This window comes from Blennius ocellaris (genome assembly GCF_963422515.1).
Source record: "Blennius ocellaris genome assembly, contig: SCAFFOLD_86, whole genome shotgun sequence".
Taxonomy (NCBI): Eukaryota; Metazoa; Chordata; class Actinopteri; order Blenniiformes; family Blenniidae; genus Blennius; species Blennius ocellaris.
Genome location: NW_027661851.1, coordinates 55,971 through 83,703, shown reverse-complemented (window position 1 = coordinate 83,703; position 27,733 = coordinate 55,971). Strand labels below are relative to the sequence as shown.

At 52.4% G+C, this 27,733-nt stretch overlaps 3 protein-coding genes across 3 annotated transcripts; 1 reads left to right on the top strand and 2 right to left on the bottom strand.

Annotated features, from left to right (window-relative positions):
• Window positions 1-232: 232 nt before the first annotated feature.
• cdk16 (cyclin dependent kinase 16) lies at window positions 233-16,529 on the bottom strand. Its single transcript, XM_080522227.1, is given in 17 exon segments — window positions 233-2,239; window positions 2,372-2,446; window positions 2,520-2,610; window positions 6,373-6,415; window positions 8,265-8,370; window positions 8,522-8,619; window positions 10,054-10,174; window positions 11,400-11,424; window positions 11,426-11,524; window positions 11,625-11,687; window positions 11,933-12,027; window positions 13,225-13,339; window positions 13,610-13,666; window positions 13,753-13,881; window positions 14,000-14,118; window positions 15,047-15,196; window positions 16,354-16,529. Coding segments are annotated over 17 exon segments (1,548 nt in total). The 5' UTR covers window positions 16,478-16,529; the 3' UTR covers window positions 233-2,201.
• Window positions 16,530-18,435: 1,906 nt separating this feature from the next.
• Window positions 18,436-21,681, bottom strand: abt1 (activator of basal transcription 1). Its single transcript, XM_080522236.1, has 4 exons — window positions 21,005-21,681; window positions 20,387-20,562; window positions 19,264-19,449; window positions 18,436-19,178 (listed from the first exon to the last, which is right to left on the bottom strand). The coding sequence occupies exons 1-4, from the start codon at window positions 21,342-21,344 to the stop codon at window positions 18,993-18,995; spliced, it is 888 nt and encodes a 295-aa protein (XP_080378362.1). The 5' UTR covers window positions 21,345-21,681; the 3' UTR covers window positions 18,436-18,992.
• Window positions 21,682-22,010: 329 nt separating this feature from the next.
• LOC308148731 (DNA repair protein RAD51 homolog 3-like) lies at window positions 22,011-26,498 on the top strand. Its single transcript, XM_080522235.1, is given in 7 exon segments — window positions 22,011-22,204; window positions 23,461-23,893; window positions 25,227-25,443; window positions 25,524-25,598; window positions 25,601-25,648; window positions 25,650-25,760; window positions 25,763-26,498. Coding segments are annotated over 7 exon segments (1,332 nt in total). The 5' UTR covers window positions 22,011-22,050; the 3' UTR covers window positions 26,057-26,498.
• Window positions 26,499-27,733: the final 1,235 nt, after the last annotated feature.

The following is a 27,733-nucleotide window of genomic DNA, read 5'->3' as shown; positions in this document are numbered from 1 at the left end:
ACAAGTCAAAGTAAGAGAACGTACAAGTCAAAGTAAGAGAACGTACAGTCAAAGTAAGAGAACGTACAGTCAAAGTAAGAGAACGTACAAGTCAAAGTAAGAGAACGTACAGTCAAAGTAAGAGAACGTACAGTCAAAGTAAGAGAACGTACAAGTCAAAGTAAGAGAACGTACAAGTCAAAGTAAGAGAACGTACAAGTCAAAGTAAGAGAACGTACAGTCAAAGTAAGAGAACGTACAAGTCAAAGTAAGAGAACGTACAAGTCAAAGTAAGAGAACGTACAGTCAAAGTAAGAGAACGTACAAGTCAAAGTAAGAGAACGTACAAGTCAAAGTAAGAGAACCAAGACTTTCGCAGTTCAGTTAAAACCAGGAAATGAAAACGTAAAAACGTCCGTCTGCAGAGAACTTCTGGTCCCGACGCTTTCAGGTGGAAACACAAAACCTCCGTACCGTTTTGGGTTCCGTTTCCACGGCGACGGAACTCAGTCACTGAAAACACTACATCCTTTACTGGTCACCATGGCAACCAGTGGTTCTGCACATGCTCAGGAGAGAGAGAGGAGAGAGAGAGGAGAGAGAGAGAGAGAGAGAGAGAGAGAGAGAGAGAGAGGGGGGGGGGGGGGGGGGTGGGGGTCTTCTGGGACGTGGGTCCAGGTGTGGAGGACCTTCAGAAAGTGGGTTTTCAGAATAAGAGCCTGTAAAGTTTGGAGCGTACGGTTCTCTGCTGTTCATTAGAACCGCTCCCGCTTCATGTTACCATCATTTTTATGACGTGTAAAATAGAAACTTTTCTAAAACGATGCGTTTGGACCTGAAGCGTCGTCGTGGAAACGGGGCCTGAGTGTTGCCGGGCGTCAACTGGTCTGTAAACACGTCCAACAACGGTGGCTTGGCGATGGAAGACTGGAGGATCTGAGGACTTTTACTTTGTGGACCGAGGAGCGCCGCTCCGACCTGGACAGGAAGTTCATGAAGTCCACAAGCTTTATACTGCAGGCTAACAAGTTCTACTGTCCTGTACTGCATCGCTGCATATATACAGTATTACTAGATGTGTTTTTCTTAACAGTATATATTTTAACAGTATTACAGTATAAAGGCGGCGTTTACGACACACATGCAGAAACTGAAGTCACTTTGAGACGGAAACAGTCACTTTAGTTTTCAAGGTTCATAAACGACCAAACACTGAAACAGGTTGACCTCCGACCCCGTGATGTCACGCTTCGGCCTGTGATGTCACGCTTTGGCCTGTGATGTCACGCTTTGGCCTGTGATGTCACGCTTCGGCCTGTGATGTCACACTTTGGCCTGTGATGTCACGCTTCGGCCTGTGATGTCACGCTTCGGCCTGTGATGTCACGCTTCATCTGTGATGTCACGCTTCACCTGTGATGTCACACTTCACCTGTGATGTCACACTTCACCTGTGATGTCACGCTTCATCTGTGATGTCACGCTTCATCTGTGATGTCATGCTTCACCTGTGATGTCACGCTTCATCTGTGATGTCACGCTTCACCTGTGATGTCACGCTTCATCTGTGATGTCACGCTTCGGCCTGTGATGTCACACTCCGGCCTGTGATGTCACGCTTCACCTGTGATGTCACGCTTCACCTGTGATGTCACACTTCGGCCTGTGATGTCACGCTTCATCTGTGATGTCACGCTTCATCTGTGATGTCACGCTTTGGCCTGTGATGTCACGCTTTGGCCTGTGATGTCACATTCCGGCCCGTGACGTCTTACCTGTGTCACCCCTGACAACGCCGTCTCCATGACAACTGATCCGAGTTCCAGGGTTTTCCAGGATCTCCAGGAGCCTTGAAGAAAAGGTTTCAACCTGTGCGTCAGAACTGGAAGACAGATCCGGTGGGAGGAGCTTCGGAGGCGTGGCGCCGCCTGCCGCTCGCCGCCGCACACGCTGGATTCCCTTCTTCTCCTCTTGAACGAAAACTACGTGTCTGTAGCTCCGCCCCACGCGGAGAACGTGGCGACGTCACTGGTCGCCCTGTGGGTTCCTGGCAGCAGGCTCCGCCTCCTTGATGATGTCAAGGAGGCGGAGCCCGCCTCCTCCCTGATGGCGTCCAGGACGCTTCGCCATCGAAACGACGTCCCGAAAGTAGCCCCTCCCTCCTCTGTGACATGGAACCAGCAGACCCCGCCTCCTTCCCGTGACTCCGCCTCCCAGTGACATCAGAAGAGTAGACTCCGCCTCCTGTTTGGACTGTTTGCTGGACAGAAATAGAAATATTAATTTTCTACTTTACTTTTTCAACTGTACTTTTTCACACACACACACCAGCAGTGTGTGTGTGTGTGTGTGTGTGTGTGTGTGTGTGTGTGTGTGTGTGTGTGTCTCTCACTTGGATCCACAGGAACCGCCGTCCTCGTTGCTTCCTTTTCCAGCTGAATCTCCGTCAGGCTGAAGATGGACGTGGCTGAAAGACAAAGTCTCTGTGACGTCACGCCAACGGCAGCAGGTCAAAGGTCAAAGGTCGCGTGAGGACTTACTGTCAGGAAGTGACTTCACCCGACTCCCAAGGTCACTGAAGTAACTCTGCTTCATCGCCTCGTCGGCAGAAATCCTCTTCTTCCCTTCAAACTGAAGTTTGACCATCGTTACTACGACGTTACTACTGAACACGTTACTACTGAACACGTTACTACTGAACACGTTACCACTGAACACGTTACTACTGAACATCGTTACCACTGAACATCGTTACTACTGAACATCGTTACCACTGAACATCGTTACCACTGAACACGTTACCACTGAACACGTTACCACTGAACACCGTTACCACTGAACGCGTTACCACTGAACACCGTTACTACTGAACACGTTACTACTGAACACGTTACTACTGAACACGTTACCACTGAACACGTTACCACTGAACATCGTTACCACTGAACATCGTTACCACTGAACACGTTACCACTGAACACGTTACCACTGAACACGTTACCACTGAACACCGTTACCACTGAACGCGTTACCACTGAACACCGTTACCACTGAACACGTTACCACTGAACACGTTACCACTGAACACGTTACCACTGAACATCGTTACCACTGAACACGTTACCACTGAACACGTTACCACTGAACACGTTACCACTGAACACCGTTACCACTGAACACGTTACCACTGAACACGTTACCACTGAACATCGTTACCACTGAACACGTTACCACTGAACACGTTACCACTGAACACGTTACCACTGAACGCGTTACCACTGAACATCGTTACCACTGAACACGTTACCACTGAACACGTTACCACTGAACACGTTACCACTGAACACGTTACCACTGAACACGTTACTACTGAACACGTTACAACTGAACACGTTACTACTGAACACGTTACCACTGAGCATCGTTACCACTGAACATCGTTACCACTGAACACGTTACCACTGAACACGTTACCACTGAACACCGTTACCACTGAACGCGTTACCACTGAACACCGTTACTACTGAACACGTTACCACTGAACATCGTTACCACTGAACACGTTACCACTGAACACCGTTACCACTGAACACCGTTACCACTGAACACGTTACCACTGAACACGTTACCACTGAACATCGTTACCACTGAACACGTTACCACTGAACACGTTACCACTGAACATCGTTACCACTGAACGCGTTACCACTGAACATCGTTACCACTGAAAACGTTACCACTGAACACATTACCACTGAACACGTTACCACTGAACACGTTACCACTGAACACGTTACCACTGAACACGTTACTACTGAACACGTTACTACTGAACACGTTACAACTGAACACGTTACTACTGAACACGTTACCACTGAGCATCGTTACCACTGAACACGTTACCACTGAACACGTTACCACTGAACACGTTACCACTGAACACGTTACCACTGAACACGTTACCACTGAACACGTTACAACTGAACATGTTACTACTGAGCATCGTTACCCCTGAACACGTTACCCCTGAACACGTTACCACTGAACACGTTACAACTGAACACGTTACCACTGAACACGTTACCACTGAACACGTTACCACTGAACACGTTACCACTGAACATGTTACTACTGAACACGTTACCACTGAACACGTTACTACTGAACACGTTACCACTGAACACGTTACCACTGAACACGTTACTACTGAACACGTTACCACTGAACACGTTACCACTGAACACGTTACCACTGAACACGTTACAACTGAACATGTTACTACTGAGCATCGTTACCCCTGAACACGTTACCCCTGAACACGTTACCACTGAACACGTTACCACTGAACACGTTACTACTGAACACGTTACTACTGAACACGTTACCACTGAACACGTTACTACTGAACACGTTACTACTGAACACGTTACCACTGAACACGTTACCACTGAACACGTTACCACTGAGCATCGTTACCACTGAGCATCGTTACCACTGAACACGTTACCCCTGAACACGTTACCACTGAACACGTTACCACTGAACACGTTACTACTGAACACGTTACCACTGAACACGTTACTACTGAACACGTTACTACTGAACATGTTACTACTGAACATGTTACTACTGAGCATCGTTACCACTGAACACGTTACTACTGAACACGTTGCCACTGAACACGTTACCACTGAACACGTTATCACTGAACACGTTACCACTGAACACGTTACCACTGAACACGTTACAACTGAACACGTTACAACTGAACATGTTACTACTGAGCATCGCTACCACTGAACACGTTACTACTGAACACGTTACTACTGAACACGTTACTACTGAAAACGTTACCACTGAACACGTTACTACTGAACACGTTACCACTGAACACGTTACCACTGAACACGTTACCACTGAACACGTTACTACTGAGCATCGTTACCACTGAACACGTTACCCCTGAACACGTTACCCCTGAACACGTTACCCCTGAACACGTTACCCCTGAACACGTTACCACTGAACACGTTACTACTGAACACGTTACCACTGAACACGTTACCACTGAACACGTTACCACTGAACACGTTACTACTGAACACGTTACCACTGAACACCGTTACCACTGAACACGTTACCACTGAACACGTTACAACTGAACATGTTACTACTGAGCATCGTTACCCCTGAACACGTTACCCCTGAACACGTTACTACTGAACACGTTACTACTGAACACGTTACCACTGAACACGTTACTACTGAACACGTTACTACTGAACACGTTACCACTGAACACGTTACCACTGAACACGTTACCACTGAGCATCGTTACTACTGAGCATCGTTACCACTGAACACGTTACCCCTGAACACGTTACCACTGAACACGTTACCACTGAACACGTTACCACTGAACACGTTACTACTGAACACGTTACCACTGAACACGTTACTACTGAACACGTTACTACTGAACATGTTACTACTGAACATGTTACTACTGAGCATCGTTACCACTGAACACGTTACCACTGAACACGTTGCCACTGAACACGTTACCACTGAACACGTTATCACTGAACACGTTACCACTGAACACGTTACCACTGAACACGTTACCACTGAACACGTTACCACTGAACACGTTACAACTGAACACGTTACAACTGAACACGTTACAACTGAACATGTTACTACTGAGCATCGTTACCACTGAACACGTTACTACTGAACACGTTACTACTGAACACGTTACTACTGAAAACGTTACCACTGAACACGTTACTACTGAACACGTTACCACTGAACACGTTACCACTGAACACGTTACCACTGAACACGTTACCACTGAGCATCGTTACCCCTGAACACGTTACCCCTGAACACGTTACCCCTGAACACGTTACTACTGAACACGTTACCACTGAACACGTTACCACTGAACACGTTACTACTGAACACGTTACCACTGAACACGTTACCACTGAACACGTTACTACTGAACACGTTACTACTGAACACGTTACTACTGAACACGTTACTACTGAACACGTTACCACTGAACACGTTACCACTGAACACGTTACTACTGAACACGTTACTACTGAACACGTTACCACTGAACACGTTACCACTGAACACGTTACTACTGAGCATCGTTACCCCTGAACACGTTACCCCTGAACACGTTACCCCTGAACACGTTACTACTGAACACGTTACCACTGAACACGTTACCACTGAACACGTTACCACTGAACACGTTACTACTGAACACGTTACCACTGAACACGTTACCACTGAACACGTTACTACTGAACACGTTACTACTGAACACGTTACCACTGAACACGTTACCACTGAACACGTTGCTAAAAGAAGACTGACCTGCAGGAACGTGGACAGCAGCTCCACTCCTTCAGCGCTGAGTCTGAACGACACACAACAACAGATATGGCTCAGTAAGCATGTGATGCTATCATTAGCATTAGCTTGTCACAACAAACTGAAGACTCACGGCAGAGAAAACACTTGCTGATTATGTCTCTGTCTCTCTGTGTCTCTGTCTCTCTGTGTGTCTCTGTCTCTCTGTGTGTCTCTGTCTCTGTCTCTCTGTGTGTCTCTGTCTCTCTGTGTGTCTCTGTCTCTCTGTGTGTCTCTGTCTCTCTGTGTGTCTCTGTCTCTCTGTGTGTCTCGGCACAACAGCCTGTGTGCAGGAATTTCCAGCCCGATGAAAGACAGACTTGTGAGACTTGAGGACAATGTGATGAGTCCCGTGTCCTTGCAGCTTCTCTAGTGCAGAAATTAACTATTTCATTTGATGAATTAATCTTGTGGTGGAATCAGAGATTAACCAGGTTAAATATGAATCTTGTGGTGGAATCAGAGATTAACCAGGTTAAATATTAATCTTGTGGTGGAATCAGAGATTAACCAGGTTAAATATTAATCTTGTGGTGGAATCAGAGATTAACCAGGTTAAATATTAATCTTGTGGTGGAGTCAGAGATTAACCAGGTTAAATATTAATCTTGTGGTGGAGTCAGAGGTTAACCAGGTTAAATATTAATCTTGTGGTGGAGTCAGAGGTTAACCAGGTTAAATATTAATCTTGTGGTGGAATCAGAGATTAACCAGGTTAAATATGAATCTTGTGGTGGAATCAGAGGTTAACCAGGTTAAATATGAATCTTGTGGTGGAGTCAGAGATTAACCAGGTTAAATATTAATCTTGTGGTGGAGTCAGAGGTTAACCAGGTTAAATATTAATCTTGTGGTGGAGTCAGAGATTAACCAGGTTAAATATTAATCTTGTGGTGGAGTCAGAGATTAACCAGGTTAAATATTAATCTTGTGGTGGAATCAGAGATTAACCAGGTTAAATATTAATCTTGTGGTGGAGTCAGAGGTTAACCAGGTTAAATATTAATCTTGTGGTGGAGTCAGAGATTAACCAGGTTAAATATTAATCTTGTGGTGGAATCAGAGGTTAACCAGGTTAAATATGAATCTTGTGGTGGAGTCAGAGATTAACCAGGTTAAATATTAATCTTGTGGTGGAGTCAGAGGTTAACCAGGTTAAATATTAATCTTGTGGTGGAGTCAGAGATTAACCAGGTTAAATATTAATCTTGTGGTGGAGTCAGAGATTAACCAGGTTAAATATTAATCTTGTGGTGGAGTCAGAGATTAACCAGGTTAAATATTAATCTTGTGGTGGAGTCAGAGATTAACCAGGTTAAATATTAATCTTGTGGTGGAGTCAGAGATTAACCAGGTTAAATATTAATCTTGTGGTGGAATCAGAGATTAACCAGGTTAAATATTAATCTTGTGGTGGAGTCAGAGGTTAACCAGGTTAAATATTAATCTTGTGGTGGAGTCAGAGATTAACCAGGTTAAATATTAATCTTGTGGTGGAATCAGAGATTAACCAGGTTAAATATTAATCTTGTGGTGGAGTCAGAGATTAACCAGGTTAAATATTAATCTTGTGGTGGAGTCAGAGGTTAACCAGGTTAAATATTAATCTTGTGGTGGAATCAGAGATTAACCAGGTTAAATATTAATCTTGTGGTGGAATCAGAGATTAACCAGGTTAAATATTAATCTTGTGGTGGAGTCAGAGGTTAACCAGGTTAAATATGAATCTTGTGGTGGAGTCAGAGATTAACCAGGTTAAAGAACTTGTGGGTTTATAAGAGCAGGTTGTTGACGAGCTCAGCTGGTGTAGGGTTCCCCGGTTCTCCGCTGCCTTGCCTCTCCAGGCGGTAGGGTACCTGGGCGTGTGGTTGCTGAGCCTCTCGGCTCGGTACTGAGGGTAGTTGAACGCCACAAACTCCTGGTTGGCTGTGACGCCGGGCCAGCTCTGCTCCGTGGGGGTCCCTGCACACAGAACACACGTTCTAAGGAGAACCCTCCCAGGAGAACCCTCTCAGGAGAATCCTCCCAGGAGAACCCTCTCAGGAGAATCCTCCGAGGAGAACCCTCCCAGGAGAACCCTCCCAGGAGAACCCGGCGGCCGGCTGGTTCTCACCCAGCAGCTTGAAGATGAAGTGGAGCTCCTCCTCCACCGTAGAACCGGGGAACAGAGGACGGCCCGTCGCCATCTCATAGAAGATACAGCCCACGCCCCTGAGGACAGACGCAGAGACGGGTTCTAGACGGGACGTCAGAAAGACGCCCCTGAGGACAGACGCAGAGACGGGTTCTAGACGGGACGTCAGAAAGACGCCCCTGAGGACAGACGCAGAGACGGGTTCTAGACGGGACGTCAGAAAGACGCCCCTGAGGACAGACGTGTTCCTCAAAGCCTCTGGTTAGAACGTTAGAACTCGTCACCGTCTAATTTTGTCTAAAGTCTTAATTTCTCACCAAAATAAAACAACCTGATGCGTAAAGCAGAGGAATTCTATACAGTGTAACTCTATAGATCTACAGTGTAACTATAGTTCCGCCCCCCCGCACTGACCACATGTCGATGTGAGTAGAGCCCCCCCCCCCAGCACTGACCACATGTCGATGTGAGTAGAGCCCCCCCAGCACTGACCACATGTCGATGTGAGTAGAGCCCCCCCCAGCACTGACCACATGTCGATGTGAGTAGAGCCCCCCCCCCAGCACTGACCACATGTCGATGTGAGTAGAGCCCCCCCCCAGCACTGACCACATGTCGATGTGAGTAGAGCCCCCCCCCAGCACTGACCACATGTCGATGTGAGTAGAGCCCCCCCCAGCACTGACCACATGTCGATGTGAGTAGAGCCCCCCCCCAGCACTGACCACATGTCGATGTGAGTAGAGCCCCCCCCCCAGCACTGACCACATGTCAATGTGAGTAGAGCCCCCCCCAGCACTGACCACATGTCGATGTGAGTAGAGCCCCCCCCAGCACTGACCACATGTCGATGTGAGTAGAGCCCCCCCCCAGCACTGACCACATGTCGATGTGAGTAGAGCCCCCCCCCCAGCACTGATCACATGTCGATGTGAGTAGAGCCCCCCCCCAGCACTGACCACATGTCGATGTGAGTAGAGCCCCCCCCCAGCACTGACCACATGTCAATGTGAGTAGAGCCCCCCCCAGCACTGACCACATGTCGATGTGAGTAGAGCCCCCCCAGCACTGACCACATGTCGATGTGAGTAGAGCCCCCCCCCAGCACTGACCACATGTCGATGTGAGTAGAGCCCCCCCCCAGCACTGACCACATGTCGATGTGAGTAGAGCCCCCCCCCCAGCACTGATCACATGTCGATGTGAGTAGAGCCCCCCCCAGCACTGACCACATGTCGATGTGAGTAGAGCCCCCCCCCAGCACTGACCACATGTCGATGTGAGTAGAGCCCCCCCAGCACTGACCACATGTCGATGTGAGTAGAGCCCCCCCGCCCCCCCCAGCACTGACCACATGTCGATGTGAGTAGAGCCCCCCCAGCACTGACCACATGTCGATGTGAGTAGAGCCCCCCCCAGCACTGACCACATGTCGATGTGAGTAGAGCCCCCCCCAGCACTGACCACATGTCGATGTGAGTAGAGCCCCCCCGCCCCCCCCCAGCACTGACCACATGTCGATGTGAGTAGAGTAGTCCGTGCTGCCCAGCAGGATGTCTGGGGGCCGGTACCAGAGGGTCACCACCTCGTTAGAGTAGGTCTTGGTGGGGATGGACTTCGCCCGGGCCAGACCTGCAACACAGGGACCGTCACTGACCTGGGGCCCTCGTCCCCCCCGGGGCCCTCGTCCCCCATGTCCCCCCCGGGGCCCTTGTCCCCCATGTCCCCCCCCGGGGCCCTCGTCCCCCCCGGGGCCCTCGCCCCCCATGTCCCCCCCCCGGGGCCCTCATCCCCCTCGTCCCCCCCGGGGCCCTCGTCCCCCTCATCCCCCCCGGGGCCCTCGCCCCCCATGTCCCCCCCCGGGGCCCTCGTCCCCCATGTCCCCCCCCGGGGCCCTCGTCCCCCATGTCTCCGATGGCTGCAGCCTCCTACAGGTTGTTGGCAGTGAAGCAGAGTGGCGGTCTGAGGAGGAGGAGCAGGAGGAGCAGGAGGAGGAAGAGCAGGAGGTGGAGGAGGAGGTGGAGGAGGAGGAGCAGCAGGAGGAGCAGGAGGAGGAGGAGGAGGAGGAGCAGGTGCAGGAGGAGGAGGAGGAGCAGGAGCAGGAGGATGAGGAGGAGGAGCAGGAGCAGGAGGAGGAGGAGGTGCAGCAGCAGGAGGAGGAGGAGCAGGAGGAGGAGGTGCAGCAGCAGGAGGAGGAGGAGGAGCAGGAGGTGCAGCAGCAGGAGGAGGAGGAGGAGGAGGTGCAGCAGCAGGAGGAGGGGGAGCAGGAGGAGGAGGAGGTGCAGCAGCAGGAGGAGGAGCAGCAGCAGGAGGAGGAGGAGCAGGAGGAGGAGGTGCAGCAGCAGGAGGAGCAGGAGGAGCAGGAGGAGCAGGAGGAGGAGGTGCAGCAGCAGGAGGTGCAGGACGAGCAGCAGGAGGAGGAGGAGCAGGAGGAGCAGGAGGAGGAGGTGCAGCAGCAGGAGGTGCAGGAGGAGCAGCAGGAGGAGGAGGAGCAGGAGGAGCAGGAGGAGGGGGTGCAGCAGCAGGAGGAGGAGGAGCAGGAGGAGCAGGAGGAGGAGGTGCAGCAGCAGGAGGACCAGGAGGAGCAGCAGGAGGAGGAGGACGAGCAGGAGGAGGAGGTGCAGCAGCAGGAGGAGGAGCAGCAGCAGGAGGAGGAGGTGCAGCAGGAGGAGGAGGAGGAGGAGCAGGAGCAGGAGGAGGAGCAGCAGGAGGAGGAGGTGCAGCAGGAGGAGGAGGAGGAGGAGCAGGAGCAGGAGGAGGAGGAGCAGGAGGAGGAGGTGCAGCAGCAGGAGGAGGAGGAGGAGCAGGAGGAGGAGCAGGAGGAGGAGGAGGTGCAGCAGCAGGAGGTGCAGCCCACCAAAGTCGGCCAGCTTCAGCTCCCCCCCTGTCGTTGATCAGCAGGTTCTGGGGCTTGAGGTCCCGGTGGAGAACCTTCCGGAGGTGGCAGTAGGACAGGCCTCGGAGCAGCTGGAACAGGAAGAGCTGCACCACAACAACAACAACAACAACAACAACAACACCTTTACCTCACACCATCATTTTATTCTGAAAGGAATCTCATCTCAGCACGGCGTCGTTTTACTTTGACGTTGTGGACGTGGATCAGGTTTCCACAGTCGTCCAGGTACTGCTTCAGGTCCTTGTCCTGACACACACACACACACACACACACACACACACACACACACACACACACACACACACACACACACACACACACACACACACACACACACACACACACACACACACACACACACACACACACACACACACACACACACACACACACACACGATGACTAAAACCAGCAGAGTGTGTGTGTGTGTGTGTGTGTGTGTGTGTGTGTGTGTGTGTGTGTGTGTGTGTGTGTGTGTGTGTGAGTCTCACCAGGTACTCGAACACCAGCGTGAGCGACTTCTGTGTGTGGATGATGTCATGCAGCGTGACGATGTTGGCGTGTTTCAGGTCCTTCAGCAGAGACACTAAACAAACAAACAAACAAACAAACAAAACAACAAGCAGCTCCGGGCTCAGTTTACACCTTCCGGGGTTTCCTTTCAGAATAAAACTCATTTACATGGCAACATTTTGAAAACAAGGTTGTATACACAGGAGTTAGTAGTTTTCATGTTCAGCCACTAGTGGGTGCTGTTTTAGTGAACAAAGTCCACTAAGGTTACTACTGAGCATGTGCAGAACAACTAGTTACTACTGAGCATGTGCAGAACTACTGGTTACTACTGAGCATGTGCAGAACTACTGGTTACTACTGAGCATGTGCAGAACTACTGGTTACTACTGAGCATGTGCAGAACTACTGGTTACTACTGAGCATGTGCAGAACTACTAGTTACTACTGAGCATGTGCAGAACTACTGGTTACTACTGAGCATGTGCAGAACTACTGGTTACTACTGAGCATGTGCAGAACTACTGGTTACTACTGAGCATGTGCAGAACTACTAGTTACTACTGAGCATGTGCAGAACTACTGGTTACTACTGAGCATGTGCAGAACTACTGGTTACTACTGAGCATGTGCAGAACTACTGGTTACTACTGAGCATGTGCAGAACTACTAGTTACTACTGAGCATGTGCAGAACTACTGGTTACTACTGAGCATGTGCAGGACTACTAGTTACTACTGAGCATGTGCAGAACTACTGGTTACTACTGAGCATGTGCAGAACTACTAGTTACTACTGAGCATGTGCAGAACTACTGGTTACTACTGAGCATGTGCAGAATTACTAGTTACTACTGAGCATGTGCAGAATTACTAGTTACTACTGAGCATGTGCAGAATTACTAGTTACTACTGAGCATGTGCAGAACTACTGGTTACTACTGAGCATGTGCAGAACTACTGGCTACTACTGAGCATGTGCAGAACTACTAGTTACTACTGAGCATGTGCAGAGCTAGTGGTTACTACTGAGCATGTGCAGAACTACTAGTTACTACTGAGCATGTGCAGAGCTAGTGGTTACTACTGAGCATGTGCAGAGCTAGTGGTTACTACTGAGCATGTGCAGAATTACTAGTTACTACGAGGTGCAGTAGCAGCATTTCAGAAAAATGTCCGTTGTCACGTAAACAAACTTTTAAAACCATGACGAAAGACGGGGTCTGGGTCCTGGGGGGGGGGGGGGACAGGGTCTGGGTCCTGGGGGGTACCTTCTCTGATGGCAGTACACGGAGCCCCCTCTTCATGCTCCAGGCGGATCTCCTTCAGAGCCACCAGGTTGTCAGTCAGTTTACTGCGACCCTTGTACACCGTGGCGTACGTCCCCTGGAAAACACACCGACCTTTACTTTGAAAACCACGGTGGGTTGGGGAGTGGGAGGGGGAGAGGGGTGAGGGGGAGAGGGGTGAGGTAAGGGGGTGAGGGGTAAGGGGGAGAGGGGTGAGGGGTGAGGGGGTGAGGGGGTAAGGGGGTAAGGGGTAAGGTGGTGAGGTGAGGGGGTAAAGGGGTGAGGGGTGAGGGGTAAGGGGGTGAGGAGGAGAGGGGTGAGGTAAGGGGGTGAGGGGTAAGGGGGAGAGGGTGAAAGACGACCTCACCTCTCCCAGTTTGTCCAGTTTGATGTACGTCTCCAGTTTTCCAAAACCGATTTCTGACTGTTCACATAGACAAGATGGGATTAATGTAGTAGAACCATGGAGGGAACAGTAGAACCACAGTAGAACCACAGCCCAGACCTCACCAGAGAGACCCGACGCAGCCGCCTGCTGATTGGCTGCTCGAACAGAGCCGGACCAATCACGTTAAACTTCTCCAGGTAGTCGTCAGGAAGACGGATGTCGGCCGGCAACGACAGACGTTTGTTGATGTCCTGAAACGTTTGACAAACAGGAAGCAGGACGGAGGTTACTGTGTGTGTGTGTGTGTGTGTGTGTGTGTGTGTGTGTGTGTGTGTGTGTGTGTGTGTGTGTGTGTGTGTGTGTGTGTACCTCAGTAGAGATCTTCTTGTTCCTCAGGCGGACCCGGACTGGACTCTGGACGTCATCTGAGGAAGAAGCCGGGTCACTTTCTCCATCAGAGCTCATCTTCACGTCCTCGTGTACAATCTCTGCAAGTACACACATAGTACACACATATAGTACACACACATAGTACACACACATACACAGTACACATAGTACATACACATGGTACACACACGTACACACATATGGTACACACACAGGGTACACACACGGCACACACACATGGTACACACACGGTACACACACAGTACACACACACGGTACATACACAGTACACACACATGGTACACACACAGTACACACGCACGGTGCATACACAGTACACACACATGGTACACACACAGTACATACACAGTACACACACACGGTACATACACAGTACACACACATGGTACACACACAGTACACACACATGGTACACACACGGTACACACACACGGTACATACACAGTACACACACACGGTACATACACAGTACACACACATGGTACATACACAGTACACACACATGGTACACACAGTACACACACATGGTACATACACAGTACACACACATGGTACACACACAGTACACACACATGGTACACACAGTACACACACATGGTACACACACAGTACACACACATGGTACACACAGTACACACAGTACACGCTGCAGAATCATTTGTCGTTCTGCTGTTGCTCAAAGGAAGGACTGAGCTCCTGTGAAGAACTGGACGATACCTGGACCTGTCAGTACTGACAGGTCCAGGTACTCACACACCTGTACCTGTCAGTACTGACGGTCCAGGTACTCACACACCTGTACCTGTCAGTACTGACGGTCCAGGTACTCACACACCTGTACCTGTCAGTACTGACGGTCCAGGTACTCACACACCTGTACCTGTCAGTACTGACGGTCCAGGTACTCACACACCTGTACCTGTCAGTACTGACGGTCCAGGTACTCACACACCAGCACCGTCAGTACTGCAGGGCGGAGGCGGAGGGGGGTAGTAGTACTAGTACCCAGTCTGGCGGTGTGGTTCAGGTAGGAGCTCAGGCTCCGCCCCAGGCGGGGCTTCCTCAGGGAGCTGCTGTAGGACTGCAGCAGGGACTGGACGGAGGACGAGGACGAGCGGACCTTCAGTCCTCCAGAGGACCGGAGAGACACCACCTCTGGGGGGGTAAGGGGTGAGGAGGTGGGAGGAGTTAAGGGGTGAGGACAGGTGGGAGGAGTTAAGGAGCAAGGACAGGAGGGAGGAGTTAAGGGGTGAGGAGGTGGGAGGAGTTAAGGGGTGGGAGGAGTTAAGGAGCGAGGACAGGTGGGAGGAGTTAAGGGGTGAGGACAGGTGGGAGGAGTTAAGGGGTGAGAAGGCGGGAGGAGTTAAGGAGCAAGGACAGGAGGGAGGAGTTAAGGGGTGAGAAGGTGGGAGGAGTTAAGGAGCGAGGACAGGTGGGAGGAGTTAAGGGGTGAGAAGGCGGGAGGAGTTAAGGAGCGAGGACAGGTGGGAGGAGTTAAGGAGCAAGGACAGGAGGGAGGAGTTAAGGGGTGAGAAGGTGGGAGGAGTTAAGGAGCAAGGACAGGAGGGAAGAGTTAAGGGGTGAGAAGGTGGGAGGAGTTAAGGAGCAAGGACAGGAGGGAGGAGTTAAGGGGTGAGAAGGTGGGAGGAGTTAAGGGGTGAGGACAGGTGGGAGGAGTTAAGGAGCGAGGACAGGTGGGAGGAGTTAAGGGGTGAGGAGGTGGGAGGAGTTAAGGGGTGGGAGGAGTTAAGGAGCGAGGACAGGTGGGAGGAGTTAAGGAGCAAGGACAGGAGGGAGGAGTTAAGGAGCGAGGACATGTGGGAGGAGTTAAGGGGTGAGGAGGTGGGAGGAGTTAAGGGGTGAGGAGGTGGGAGGAGTCAAGGGGTGAGGACAGGTGGGAGGAGTTAAGTGGTGGGAGGAGTTAAGGAGTGAGGAGGTGGGAGGGGTTAAGGGGTGAGGAGGCGGGAGGAGTTAAGGGGTGAGGAGGTGGGAGGAGTCAAGGGGTGAGGAGGTGATAGGAGTTAAGGGGTGAGGAGGTGGGAGGAGTCAAGGGGTGAGGAGGTGGGAGGAGTCAAGGTGTGAGGAGGTGATGGTTGGTTGATTTATAAGAAGAAAAAAAGAGGGAGACAAAAACAAAAATAAAGTAATTAAATTAAAGTTTGATTAATTGATTGATTGACAGCTCCAACAACCAATCACAATCACAGATTCAACCAACCAATCAGATCAGAGGGGGGAGGAGTCAGGCTGGGGAGTGTTTGTGATTGGTGAATAGCAATATCCCAGATCTGGGTTTCACACCTGAGACTCACCTGAGTCACTGTGTGATGTCACTTCCTGAGCGATGGTGTCACTCAGCGACCTGTCCCCTCCCCCGGCCCCGCCCCTCCCAAGTGTGAGTGACAGCTGCCGTTTGATCTTCCTCATTCTCTCCATGAGGGGGGGGCGGGGAGGCAAGGGGGGGCCGTGAAGCTGAGGGGGGCGGGGCAGCCAGGCTGGAGACCACACCTGGACAGGTGGAACAGGGAGGAGCCAGTTAGAACCACAACCCTCCCACCGGGACGTCCCCCAGCAGACTCCTCCCACCCGGACGTCCCCCAGCAGACTCCTCCCACCCGGACGTCCCCCAGCAGACCCCCTCCCACCTGGACGTCCCCCAGCAGACTCCTCCCACCCGGACGTCCCCCAGCAGACTCCTCCCACCCGGACGTCCCCCAGCAGACCCCTCCTACCCGGACGTCCCCCAGCAGACCCCTCCCACCCGGACGTCCCCCAGCAGACCCCTCCCACCCGGACGTCCCCCAGCAGACCCCTCCCACCCGGACGTCCCCCAGCAGACCCCTCCTACCCGGACGTCCCCCAGCAGACCCCTCCCACCCGGACGTCCCCCAGCAGACCCCTCCCACCCGGACGTCCCCCACTGTAGACTCCTCCCACCCGGACCGTCCGTCCAGGTGGGAGGAGTCTGCTGGGGGACTGATGTACCTGGGAGCTAACATGCTAACGGTGATTGACAGCTCGTGTACCTGACAGCTGTATCGCACCGTTTCCCGCCGCGGAGCTCCGCGCGGTGAAGCTCGGCCGGTGTTCCGGTGTTCCTGCGGTATTTGCGGGTGTGCGTGCGGGCTGACAGTGGACCCGTCTACGTGCTGCGCGCGGACCGGGACCGCGGAGGACGGGACCCGTGTATTTCCTGCAGTCCTCGGCGTTATAAATAGCAGCGGAGGCGGAGCGGCCGAAACAACAGCCGTCACCCGGTCACACGCTCTCGAGGCCCGGCGACGGCCGCTACTCACCGGGCGGGTCCGTCCCGGTCCGACCCGGGTTGTGTGCGGCTCGGTTCAGGCTGACGGCGTCTCGGATCCCTCCGGCTCCCAGTAATCTGCAGCCATGTTGCTCCTCCGCTCAGCTCCGCTCCTCCGGCGCGTCCTGACGGAGACGCTCAGCGCACCGTCCGTGACGTCACGCGTGGCTCCGCCCACGCCAGGTGCTCGTCTTTAACAGGATTTTATTTTTAAAATAAATTCTTTCGATAAAAGCTCTTTATTTTTCAAATGTCTTTTTGATCCTTCAAGCATGAATTAATTTAAAAGAAAAGCATAAAAACAAGTTGTACCCAAAATGCTTAATGAGTGTTGATTCATTCAAATGAGGTAAATAAACAAACCAATATCAGCACATTACACTTCCTATGAAGAATAATAATACATTTTATGTCTGAGTGTTTAAAGTTGGTTGTTTTTCATCTTCAGATATTTGTGAGGCAAAAAACAATATATATACATATATATATATATATGTGTGTGTATATGGAGTATCTGGGAGTTGGGGAAAAGTAACAATGATGGAATAATGCCATGCCACCCAACTGGAAAGTTTCCAGTGGGAATGTGGGAAGTTTTGCTTGGAGAGGATGACTCGGGCTCCGTTTACACAACATTTCAAGTGAAAACATTGTTTTACCATTTTCGTTTCCAAAACGTTCTGAGGTCACACAGCAATGTTTTGGTGCTGTTGGTTGTTTTTGCAGTGAAACCACACGGGGGCAGCAGAGAACAACACGCTACAAACAGGAACACAGACGACGGGACGTTCCTATTGACCACCAACAGGTTGGGTTGTTACCACGGTGCCCGTCAGTCTACAAGACACGTACTTCAGTGTACTACATTTGCAGCCATGTACAAGGAGGCGGAGTGTTTCCAGGAATTGTTTTCTGTGGATCCGCGCAGCCAAAATGCGACGACTTTTTTCACGTGAAAATGTTGTCGTGTAAAAACATTACATTGTTTATTTGCATGTGGGTATATAAGAATGATATTTTATCAATGACGACTATTTTTTGTTGACGTGACAACAGATGAGTCAGAAGTAGAAAGACATTTATTGTCAGGTAAAGTTCACACAATGAGGAATTTGTCAAAATAGTTTCCAGCATTATTTTACCCATGTGTTGGTCTTTATGTACAATAATAATAGAGTTTGTCATTTATCTGCATTTTGGTCATTTGTTGGCCATTTCTTGTGTGAAACTTTATGAACTGATCGTAGCTGCTTGAATGCCTGGATGTTTTTCTCAATGTAAGATATTTCCGCCACTCGCCCTTGGGGAGCAGAAGAAGCATGAACCAATCTAATGTGAGCAACGTTAAAGCAGACAGAGCCCCTGTGATCTCTGGCGCCCCCTGCAGGGGCTTCTGGCCCTCGTGTTCAGAGATACAGTGGACGGTGGCCGCGGCCCGTCAGCTCAGTCACGGGTTTATTTAGAACGGCAAAATGTTCACATGAAGACGAAAGTTAAAAAAAGAAAATCATCCTGAAGTCCTCCATGTTGTGCTGGACTGTTAGCCCCGCCCACTCCCGCTCAGACCGGCCTGTGATTGGCTGTGTGAAGAGTTCATCACAAGCGGCATCAGGTTTCCATAGAAACTGTCCCGCCTGTTTCCCTCCGTCACGCCGACTTGTTGGCGTTGAAGATTTTGGCGAGAAGCGAGACGTTGGATTGGCTCTTCTCCTGGAGGAGGCGGGGCTTGTCCAGGTGCTTCTGGGAAAGCGAGTCCTTCTTGCTGCTCCTCTTCTTCATCTGGATCTCCTCCTCCGTCTGACGCTGGGTGAAGTCCCACGTCTTGTCTTCCACCTGACGGGGACGGAGAGACGCATGATGACGGCCCTGTGTGTGTGTGTGTGTGTGTGTGTGTGTGTGTGTGTGTGTGTGTGCTCACCTGATCTCCGTCCCTCCGCCTCTTCTTCCTCAGCCGGTCCAGGTGAGCGCTCTTGTCCACGTTGTTCAGGTAGAAGTTGGTCTCCCTCTTGGCCTGGGACACTTCGGTGCGGAGACGCTGCTGCAGCACCGTCTGCTCGTAGGCCAGACGCTCACTCAGGTGAGTCCACTGGAACCTGTGCAGGTACTGCAGGTGGAGGCACAGGTGGAGGCACAGTGACCACGTGTGAAGTACTGAACACAAGGGCTGTCAAATAACAACCTGTGGCTCAAAACGGGCCGCAGAAACACCAACTGGTAAACAATTCAAAGAAAACATTGACTTGAGCGCACAGAGCATAGCGTCTACAGTAGCATAGCATAGCGTCTACAGTAGCATAGCATAGCGTCTACAGTAGCATAGCATAGTGTCTACAGTAGCATAGCATAGCATCTAGAGTAGCATAGCTATAGTAGCATAGTGCAGAGTGTAGTAGCATAGCTACAGTAGCATACTGGCTGCTGCTTCCATATTAAAGCTTTTAACCAATCACATTCCAGCATCACCTGTTGCCGGGTAAAGAAATGTGCCTGAGGCCTTCACTTTCAGTTCTGCAGGCGTCCGCAGTGTAAAACTAGTGTCTTACACTGCTGCTTCAACCAATCACTTTTTGTTTTTGGCGACTCAGAACCTTCTGGAAGGCCTAGCGTGATGTCAGCGTATTGAAGCCCTCTGATTGGCTGGTCAGAGCCACTCTCCAGCTAGCTAGCAGCATCTGTAGCGAGCTGCACCAACAAAAATAGAGTTGTGTTTATTTAACAGCAGTTCTATTGACCAACAATGACTCAAGGAGAAGATAAAGACATTTGGTTGATTTAGTGTCAAAACATGTTTCACGACAGACTTTTCCTGGAGGTCCTTGAACGCACCGCGGCGCAGGAAGGTTTTTCCATAATTCACTGTATTTTGCAGCATTAAAATTGGCTTTAATGACACTATAGTCGTCTTCAGAAGTCATTAGAGTTTTTCTTCTTCTTCGTGAAAACAGACATTTCCACACCACCACAACGACAAACGTCACAGTTTGAACCGAGAGGCGACTGGCGGTACTTTGCCGTCCCGGCGGAGACAGACGAGTGTCTACCTTGAGGTTCCACAGGTCGGAGGTGAAGCGCTGGCGTTTCCGGGTTGCCATGGGCGTGTTGTGCAGAGACGCCGCCACCCTCTTGGCCACCCGCTTGTCTCTGAACTCCACCCAGCCTTCAGTGAAGTCACAGCGGCGCAGACCAGACTTCTTCTTCCTCTTCCTCACCTGGTGGTCTGCACAGCAAACCGCCACGTCAACACCCGACAGTACTCCCACTGTGTACCGTCAGACCGTGTGTGGTGCTCTTCACAGTATCTGTGTGTACTGGGAGTTTTATCAGAGTACTTCAGTAAAACCCGTGTTCACCGGGGTAAACATTAGTGGATGCACCGATACCAAAGTATGAATTGGGCTTCATGGGATTTAATAAATACTTGTATTGGTCCTTTACAAAAGTTGGGTATTAAAATCTGTGTTTATCATTATTGTAGTCCTATTATATTTGCTTTTCCCCACAAACCTCTGTGTGTGTGTGTGTGTGTGTGTGTGTGTGTGTGTGTGTGTGTGTGTGTGTGTGTGTGTGTGTGTTAAAATATCACCAACGTGTACTCCAGTAGTTATTTGTGCCTGTATGTACTCGTGTAGTATCTGTGAGTATTCTGGTGGAGCCTGTACCTTCGGGCTGCAGGAATACTCGTCCGATCTCCCCGTAGGCACTCAGCACGTTCCTCAGGTGTTTGGGGCGGAGCCTCGGAGGCACGTGACCCAGGTACAGGATACCTGGAACACACTTCTTTTCCCCATCCGATGCTTTTGTCATCTTCTTCTTCTTCATCATCCCAGCAGCATCTTCATCAGCTCCTTCTTTGTTACTCTGCTCTTCATCATCATCCTCCTCCTCCTCCTCCTCGATCCCTCCATCCTCCTCCTCCTCCTCCTCCTCGATCTCTCCATCATCCTCCTCCTCCTGCTCAGCTGTTATATTCCGCTCCTTCTCTTCATCTCTTCTCTCCATCTCTCAGTATGTGCACTATAACACAACACGCACGCGACAACGGACGTTTTTAGACTCGGGACCACCAGCTAACACGGTCACCAGTTGACCCGAAACACTCAAAATACCAGAAAACACGTGACAAGATCTTTAAAGCTCTGAAACGTCAGTTAAACAGGGAACTGAGGTACATCGACGCACCAGCCCTGAGTGCCAACATTCAACTTCTCCCAAACGCTTCGTCATTAAACATTAAACTCTGAAACACAAAGCCGGACCAAAGTCTGAACTATTCCCAAATACAACGATTCTAAGAAAACGAAATGAAGTCGTTTAAATCTTGCCTTTTATGGATAAAGTCTCTGCGGGCGTTGCTCAGCTTCACGTGGGAAAACTGTCGCATGTAAGTGACGTCAGAGCAACACGTCGGCTGACGTCTGACGTGGTCCAAAGCGAATATAGATAGATAGATAGATAGATAGATAGATAGATAGATAGATAGATAGATAGATAGATAGATAGATAGATAGATAGATAGATAGATAGATAGTCCCTCAAAATAAATAAACAAATAAATAGAAAATAAATAGATAAAATTGAAGAACCACTGTGAAGCGTTCGGGACTCGGTACTGCCCCCTGGGGGCGCCACGGGTATTGCCCAGTGAAATGCATGCTGGGACAGCTGTCATGGCGTCATGTTGTGATGCTAGCGGTTAGCAGCGAGCATGCAGGAGCCGCAGGGGCCGCAGGGGCCGCAGGAGCCGCAGGAGCCGCTCTCCAGTCTGCCTCTGAGCTCCGGCGTCAGGGACAAACTGCTCGGCGCGGGGCTCCAGTTCCCCGCCGACCTGCTGCACCTCAGCGCCCCGCGACTCGGCCAAGGTACCCCGCCGCTCCGGTCCTCCGGTCCTCCGCCGCTCCGGTCCCCTGGTCCCCCGCCGCTCTGCTCCCCCGGTCCCCCGGTCCCCCGCCGCTCTGGTCCTCCGGTCCCCCGGTCCCCCGGTCCCCCGGTCCCCCGGTCCCCCGGTCCCCCGCCGCTCCGGTCCTCCGCCGCTCTGGTCCTCCGGTCCCCCGGTCCCCCGGTCCCCCAGTCCCCCGCCGCTCTGGTCCTCGGGTCCCCCGGTCCTCCGGTCCTCCGGTCCCCCGGTCCCCCGCCGCTCTGGTCCCCCGGTCCTCCGGTCCCCCAGTCCCCCGTCGCTCTGGTCCTCCGGTCCCCCGGTCCCCCGCCGCTCTGGTCCTCGGGTCCCCCGGTCCCCCAGTCCCCCGCCGCTCTGGTCCCCCGGTCCCCCGCCGCTCTGGTCCTCGGGTCCCCCGGTCCCCCGCCGCTCTGGTCCCCCGGTCCCCCGGTCCCCCGGTCCCCCGGTCCCCGGTCGCCCGGTCCCCCCGCCGCTCTGGTCCTCGGGTCCCCCGGTCCCCCGGTCCCCCGGTCCCCCGCCGCTCTGGTCCCCCGGTCCCCCGCCGCTCCGGTCCCCCGGTCCCCCGGTCCCCCGGTCCCCCGGTCCCCCGCCCCTCCCACCAGACTCCAGTCAGATTCTGTCCATTTCGTCCAACCAGCCTCTCCGGCAGTAAACATCAGCTTGTTCACTGTCGGGCCAAACGACCCGGGAAACGGAACTTATATACAAATGTATTTTCTTAATGAGCATTTTAATCCGGTAAACGAAGATTCACAGAACTCGGTTCAATTTCTGGAAGATTTCAGATTCAACACTTTGTCACTAATCACAAGAATGTTTCCAACACTGACAACCAAGACACGTGATTGTTTCAACATTTGAATGAATTCGGCGTTAAGAGGCCACACTATATTTAAGGATTTAAAATAAATCCATTGATGGAGCAGGAGAAGCAGATTCTGGATCAGGAGTTCACAGGTTCGATTCCCACAGAAGACATTTCACCTCTGGAGGCCCGCGAGCATGACCTTTGACCCCGGTCAGCGCCTAACCTGCAAATAGGATGGGCGAATTCTGAAAGTTAATAAAGTCTGATTGGCTAGATTTGAGCTAATTACCTTCCTGCCGCTTCATATAGAAACACAAACATTGACATTGTACATATAGAAAAGTGTTTCTCATAACGCCTGAAGTCACTGAAACACTTTGAACTGGGATTTCTTTAACTTGTCTTGTTTGCAGAGGCTGCTTTGACCCAGCAGGAGGCGCTGCAGGCTGGAGGAGCAGCAGCAGGAGGAGGAGGAGGAGGAGGAGGTGAAGCAGCAGGAGGAGGAGGAGGAGCAGGAGGAGGAGGTGAAGCAGCAGGAGAAGGAGGAGGAGGTGAAGCAGCAGGAGGAGGAGGAGGTGAAGCAGCAGGAGGAGGAGCAGGAACAGGAGGAGGAGGAGCAGGAGGAGGTGAAGCAGCAGGAGGAGGAGGAGCAGGAGGAGGAGCAGCAGGAGCAGCAGGAGGTCTGTGCAGCTCTGTGACGGCTCTGGAGCTCCTCCAGGAGGAGGAGGCCTGGAGGAGCATCGTGACGTTCTCCTCCCGGCTGGACGCCGCCCTCGGGGGAGGGGTGGCCATCGGGAAAACCACAGAAATCTGCGGCGTCCCTGGAGTCGGAAAAACTCAACTGTGGTGAGTCAATGGAGCTGAACCTGACTGTGACTCAGACTCGCAGTCAGTCAGAGTCTCAGAAGGGAACAGACACTGAGACTCGCAGTCAGTCAGAGTCTCAGAAGGGAACAGACACAGAGACTCGCAGTCAGTCAGAGTCTCAGAAGGGAACAGACACAGAGACTCTCAGTCAGTCAGAGTCTCAGAAGGGAACAGACACAGAGACTCTCAGTCAGTCAGAGTCTCAGAAGGGAACAGACACTGAGACTCTCAGTCAGTCAGAGTCTCAGAAGGGGACAGACACTGACTCGTCTGGACGAAGGCTCAACTTACAGTTTGATCCTTTCTTCTGTTTTCTTCATTTACTAGATTTTATTGACACTTTTGAACAAAACATTTTCATTTCAGGTGATTCTATGTTTGTTTAAATCATCTTACATTGATTAATATTAGTGCCGTCAAGCGATTCAATAAATTAACTAAGTAATTGCACATTTTCTGTAATTGATGGCGATTAATCACATTGTTTTTCTCCTGAAGACTGAAACTTGTGACGACATTGATTCTGGTGAAACCACAGAATCAATGTTAACTCAACACACACAACTCCTCCTCCTGCTCCTCCTCCTCCTGCTCCTCCTCCTCCTCCTCCTCCTCCTCCTCCTCCTCCTCCTCCTCGTCCTGCTCCTCCTCCTCCTCCTGCTCCCCCTGCTCCTCCTGTTCCTGCTCCTCCTCCTCTTCCTGCTCCTCCTCCTTGCTCCTCCTCTCCTCCTCCTGCTGCTCCTCCTCCTGCTGCTCCTCCTGCTCCTCCTCCTCCTCCTCCTCCTCCTGCTCCTCCTCCTCCCCCTCCTGCTCCCTCCTCCTCTTCCTCCCTCCTCCTGCTCTCCTCCTCCTCCTCCTCCTCTCTCCTGCTCCTGCTCCTCCTCCTCCTCCTCCTCCTCCTCCTCCTCCTCCTCCTCCTCCTCCTCCCTCTTCCTCCCTCCTCCTCCTCCTCCCTCCTCCTCCTCTTCCTCCTGCTCCTCCTCCCTCCTCGCTCCTCCTCCCATCCTCCTCCCTCCTCCTCCCTCCTCCTCCTCCTGCTCCTGCTCCTCCTCCTCCTCCTCCTCCCTCTTCCCTCCCTCCTCCCTCCTCCTCCTCCCTCCTCCTCCCTCCTCCTCCTCCTCTTCCTGCTCCTCCTGCTCCTCTCCTCCTCCTCCTCCCTCTTCCTCCCTCCTCCCTCCTCCTCCTCCTCCTCCTCCTCCTCCCTCCTCCTCCTCCTCTTCCTGCTCCTCCTGCTCCTCTTCCTCCCTCCTCCTCCTCCTCCTCCTCCATCACAACTCATATCTGCGTGGTTAAAAACAACATGGCGGTTCAGCCTGCAGCTCGCCGTTGACGTCCAGGTTCCCCGGTGCTTCGGCGGGGTCGGAGGTCAGGTGGTGTTCGTGGACACGGAGGGAACCTTCGTGCTCCAGAGGGTCGTGGACGTCGCCGCCGCCGCCGTGAGACACTGCCGCCTGCTGGCGGAGGACGAGGAGCAGCGCGCGGCGGCGGCGAGCTTCACCGTGGAGGGCGTCCTGTCCAACATCCTGCTGGTGAGTCCGGCGGCCGCGGGAGGCCGTGAGGTCACTCCCGAGCTCGCCCCTGATTGGCCGTCTCGTCCCGCCTCCCCCAGGTGCGTTGCCACGACTACGTGGACCTGCTCGCCGAGCTGCACCTCCTGCCCCGCCTCCTGTCGGGCCCGGCCGAGGGGTCCGCCTCCTGGTGATCGACGGCGTGGCGGCGCCGTTCCGCCAGCTTTTTTGACGACCTCTCTCTGAGGACACGCCTCCTGGGCGGGCTCTCCCAACAACTCATCGCCATGGCAACCAGCCACCACGTGGCCGTGGCCGTCACCAACCAGATGACCACGGCCGGCTGCTGCGGGGCGGGAGCTCGCGGCTGGTCCCCGCCCTCGGCGAGCTCTGGGGCCACGCCCTTACCACCAGGCTCCTCCTCCAGTGGGAGGGGCCTCGGCGGCTGGCGACCGTCCTCAAGTCTCCGGCCCAACCGGAGGTCACCGTCCAGTACCGCCTCGCCCACGACGGCTTCAGAGACGCCGACGTGCCGGAGCAGCCGCACGGCAAGCGGCCCCGGACGGCCGGCAGCCAATCAGAGGCCAGCCTGGGCCAGGCCGCCAGCCAATCAGAGGCTGAGCTCACACTATGACTGTATTATCCTCCGACTCCCATGAACAGAAAGTTTTTATAAAAACGTCAGAAACATAAAGAAGGAAGTTTTTATTGATTGTTGTTGTTTTCCTGGTTCGTGACTGTTTCTTCTTTAGCTTCGATTTTATGAAAGAAAAAAATCACTTTGTTTTGTTCACATTTCAGCCGCGGGACAATCGCTCATAGACACGACCTGAAAGTGTGAAACACTTGGGTGGAAAAGTAAATATGAACTTTGTCTATCAGAAAGGAAAGCAGTGGATTGGACAGTGAAGTACAGAGTGAGGCCAGCAGGGGGCCAGCAGGGGGCCAGCAGGAGGCCAGCAGGGGGCCAGCAGGAGGCCAGCAGGGGGCCAGCAGGGGGCCAGCAGGAGGCCAGCAGGAGGCCAGCAGGGGGCCAGCAGGAGGCCAGCAGGGGGCCAGCAGGGGGCCAGCAGGAGGCCAGCAGGAGGCCAGCAGGGGGCCAGCAGGAGGCCAGCAGGAGGCCAGCAGGGGGCCAGCAGGGGGCCAGCAGGAGGCCAGCAGGGGGCCAGCAGGAGGCCAGCAGGGGGCCAGCAGGGGGCCAGCAGGGGGCGCCAAATAAACTGGAACTGGAAGTTTTCCTGAACTGCTTTTACTTCAGACTTCCTGTTTCCTGCTTCCTGTTTCCTGCTTCCTGCTTCCTGTTTCCTGCTTCCTGTTTCCTGCTTCCTGCTTCCTGCTTCCTGTTTCCTGCTTCCTGTTTCCTGCTTCACTTTCCTGTTTCTGCTCCACTTTCCTGTTTCCTGTTTCCTGTTTCCTGCTTCCTGTTTCCTGCTTCCACTTTCCTGTTTCCTGCTTCCTGTTTCCTGCTTCCTGTTTCCTGCTTCCTGCTTCCTGTTTCCTGCTTCCTGTTTCCTGCTTCCTGCTTCCTGTTTCCTGCTTCCACTTTCCTGTTTCCTGCTTCCACTTTCCTGTTCCTGTTTCCTGCTTCCTGTTTCCTGCTTCCACTTTCCTGCTTCCTGTTTCCTGCTTCCTGTTTCCTGCTTCCTGCTTCCTGTTTCCTGCTTCCACTTTCCTGTTTCCTGCTTCCTGTTTCCTGCTTCCTGTTCCTGTTTCCTGCTTCCTGCTTCCTGTTTCCTGCTTCCACTTTCCTGTTTCCTGCTTCCTGTTTCCTGCTTCCACTTTCCTGTTTCCTGCTTCCACTTTCCTGTTTCCTGTTTCCTGTTTCCACTTTCCTGCTTCCACTTTCCTGTTTCCTGTTTCCTGTTTCCTGCTTCCACTTTCCTGCTTCCTGTTTCCTGCTTCCTGCTTCCTGTTTCCTGCTTTCTGCTTCCTGCTTCCTGTTTCCTGCTTCCACTTTCCTGTTTCCTGCTTCCTGTTTCCTGCTTCCACTTTCCTGCTTCCTGTTTCCTGTTTCCTGCTTCCACTTTCCTGCTTCCTGCTTCCTGTGTCCTGCTTCCTGTTTCCTGCTTCCTGCTTCCACTTCCTGTTTCCTGCTTCCTGCTCCTGTTTCCTGCTTCCTGCTTCCACTTTCCTGCTTCCACTTTCCTGCTTCCTGTTTCCTGCTTCCTGTTTCCTGCTTCCACTTTCCTGTTTCCTGCTTCCTGCTTCCTGTTTCCTGCTTCCTGCTTCCACTTTCCTGTTTCCTGCTTCCACTTTCCTGTTTCCTGTTTCCTGCTTCCTGTTTCCTGCTTCCACTTTCCTGCTTCTGCTT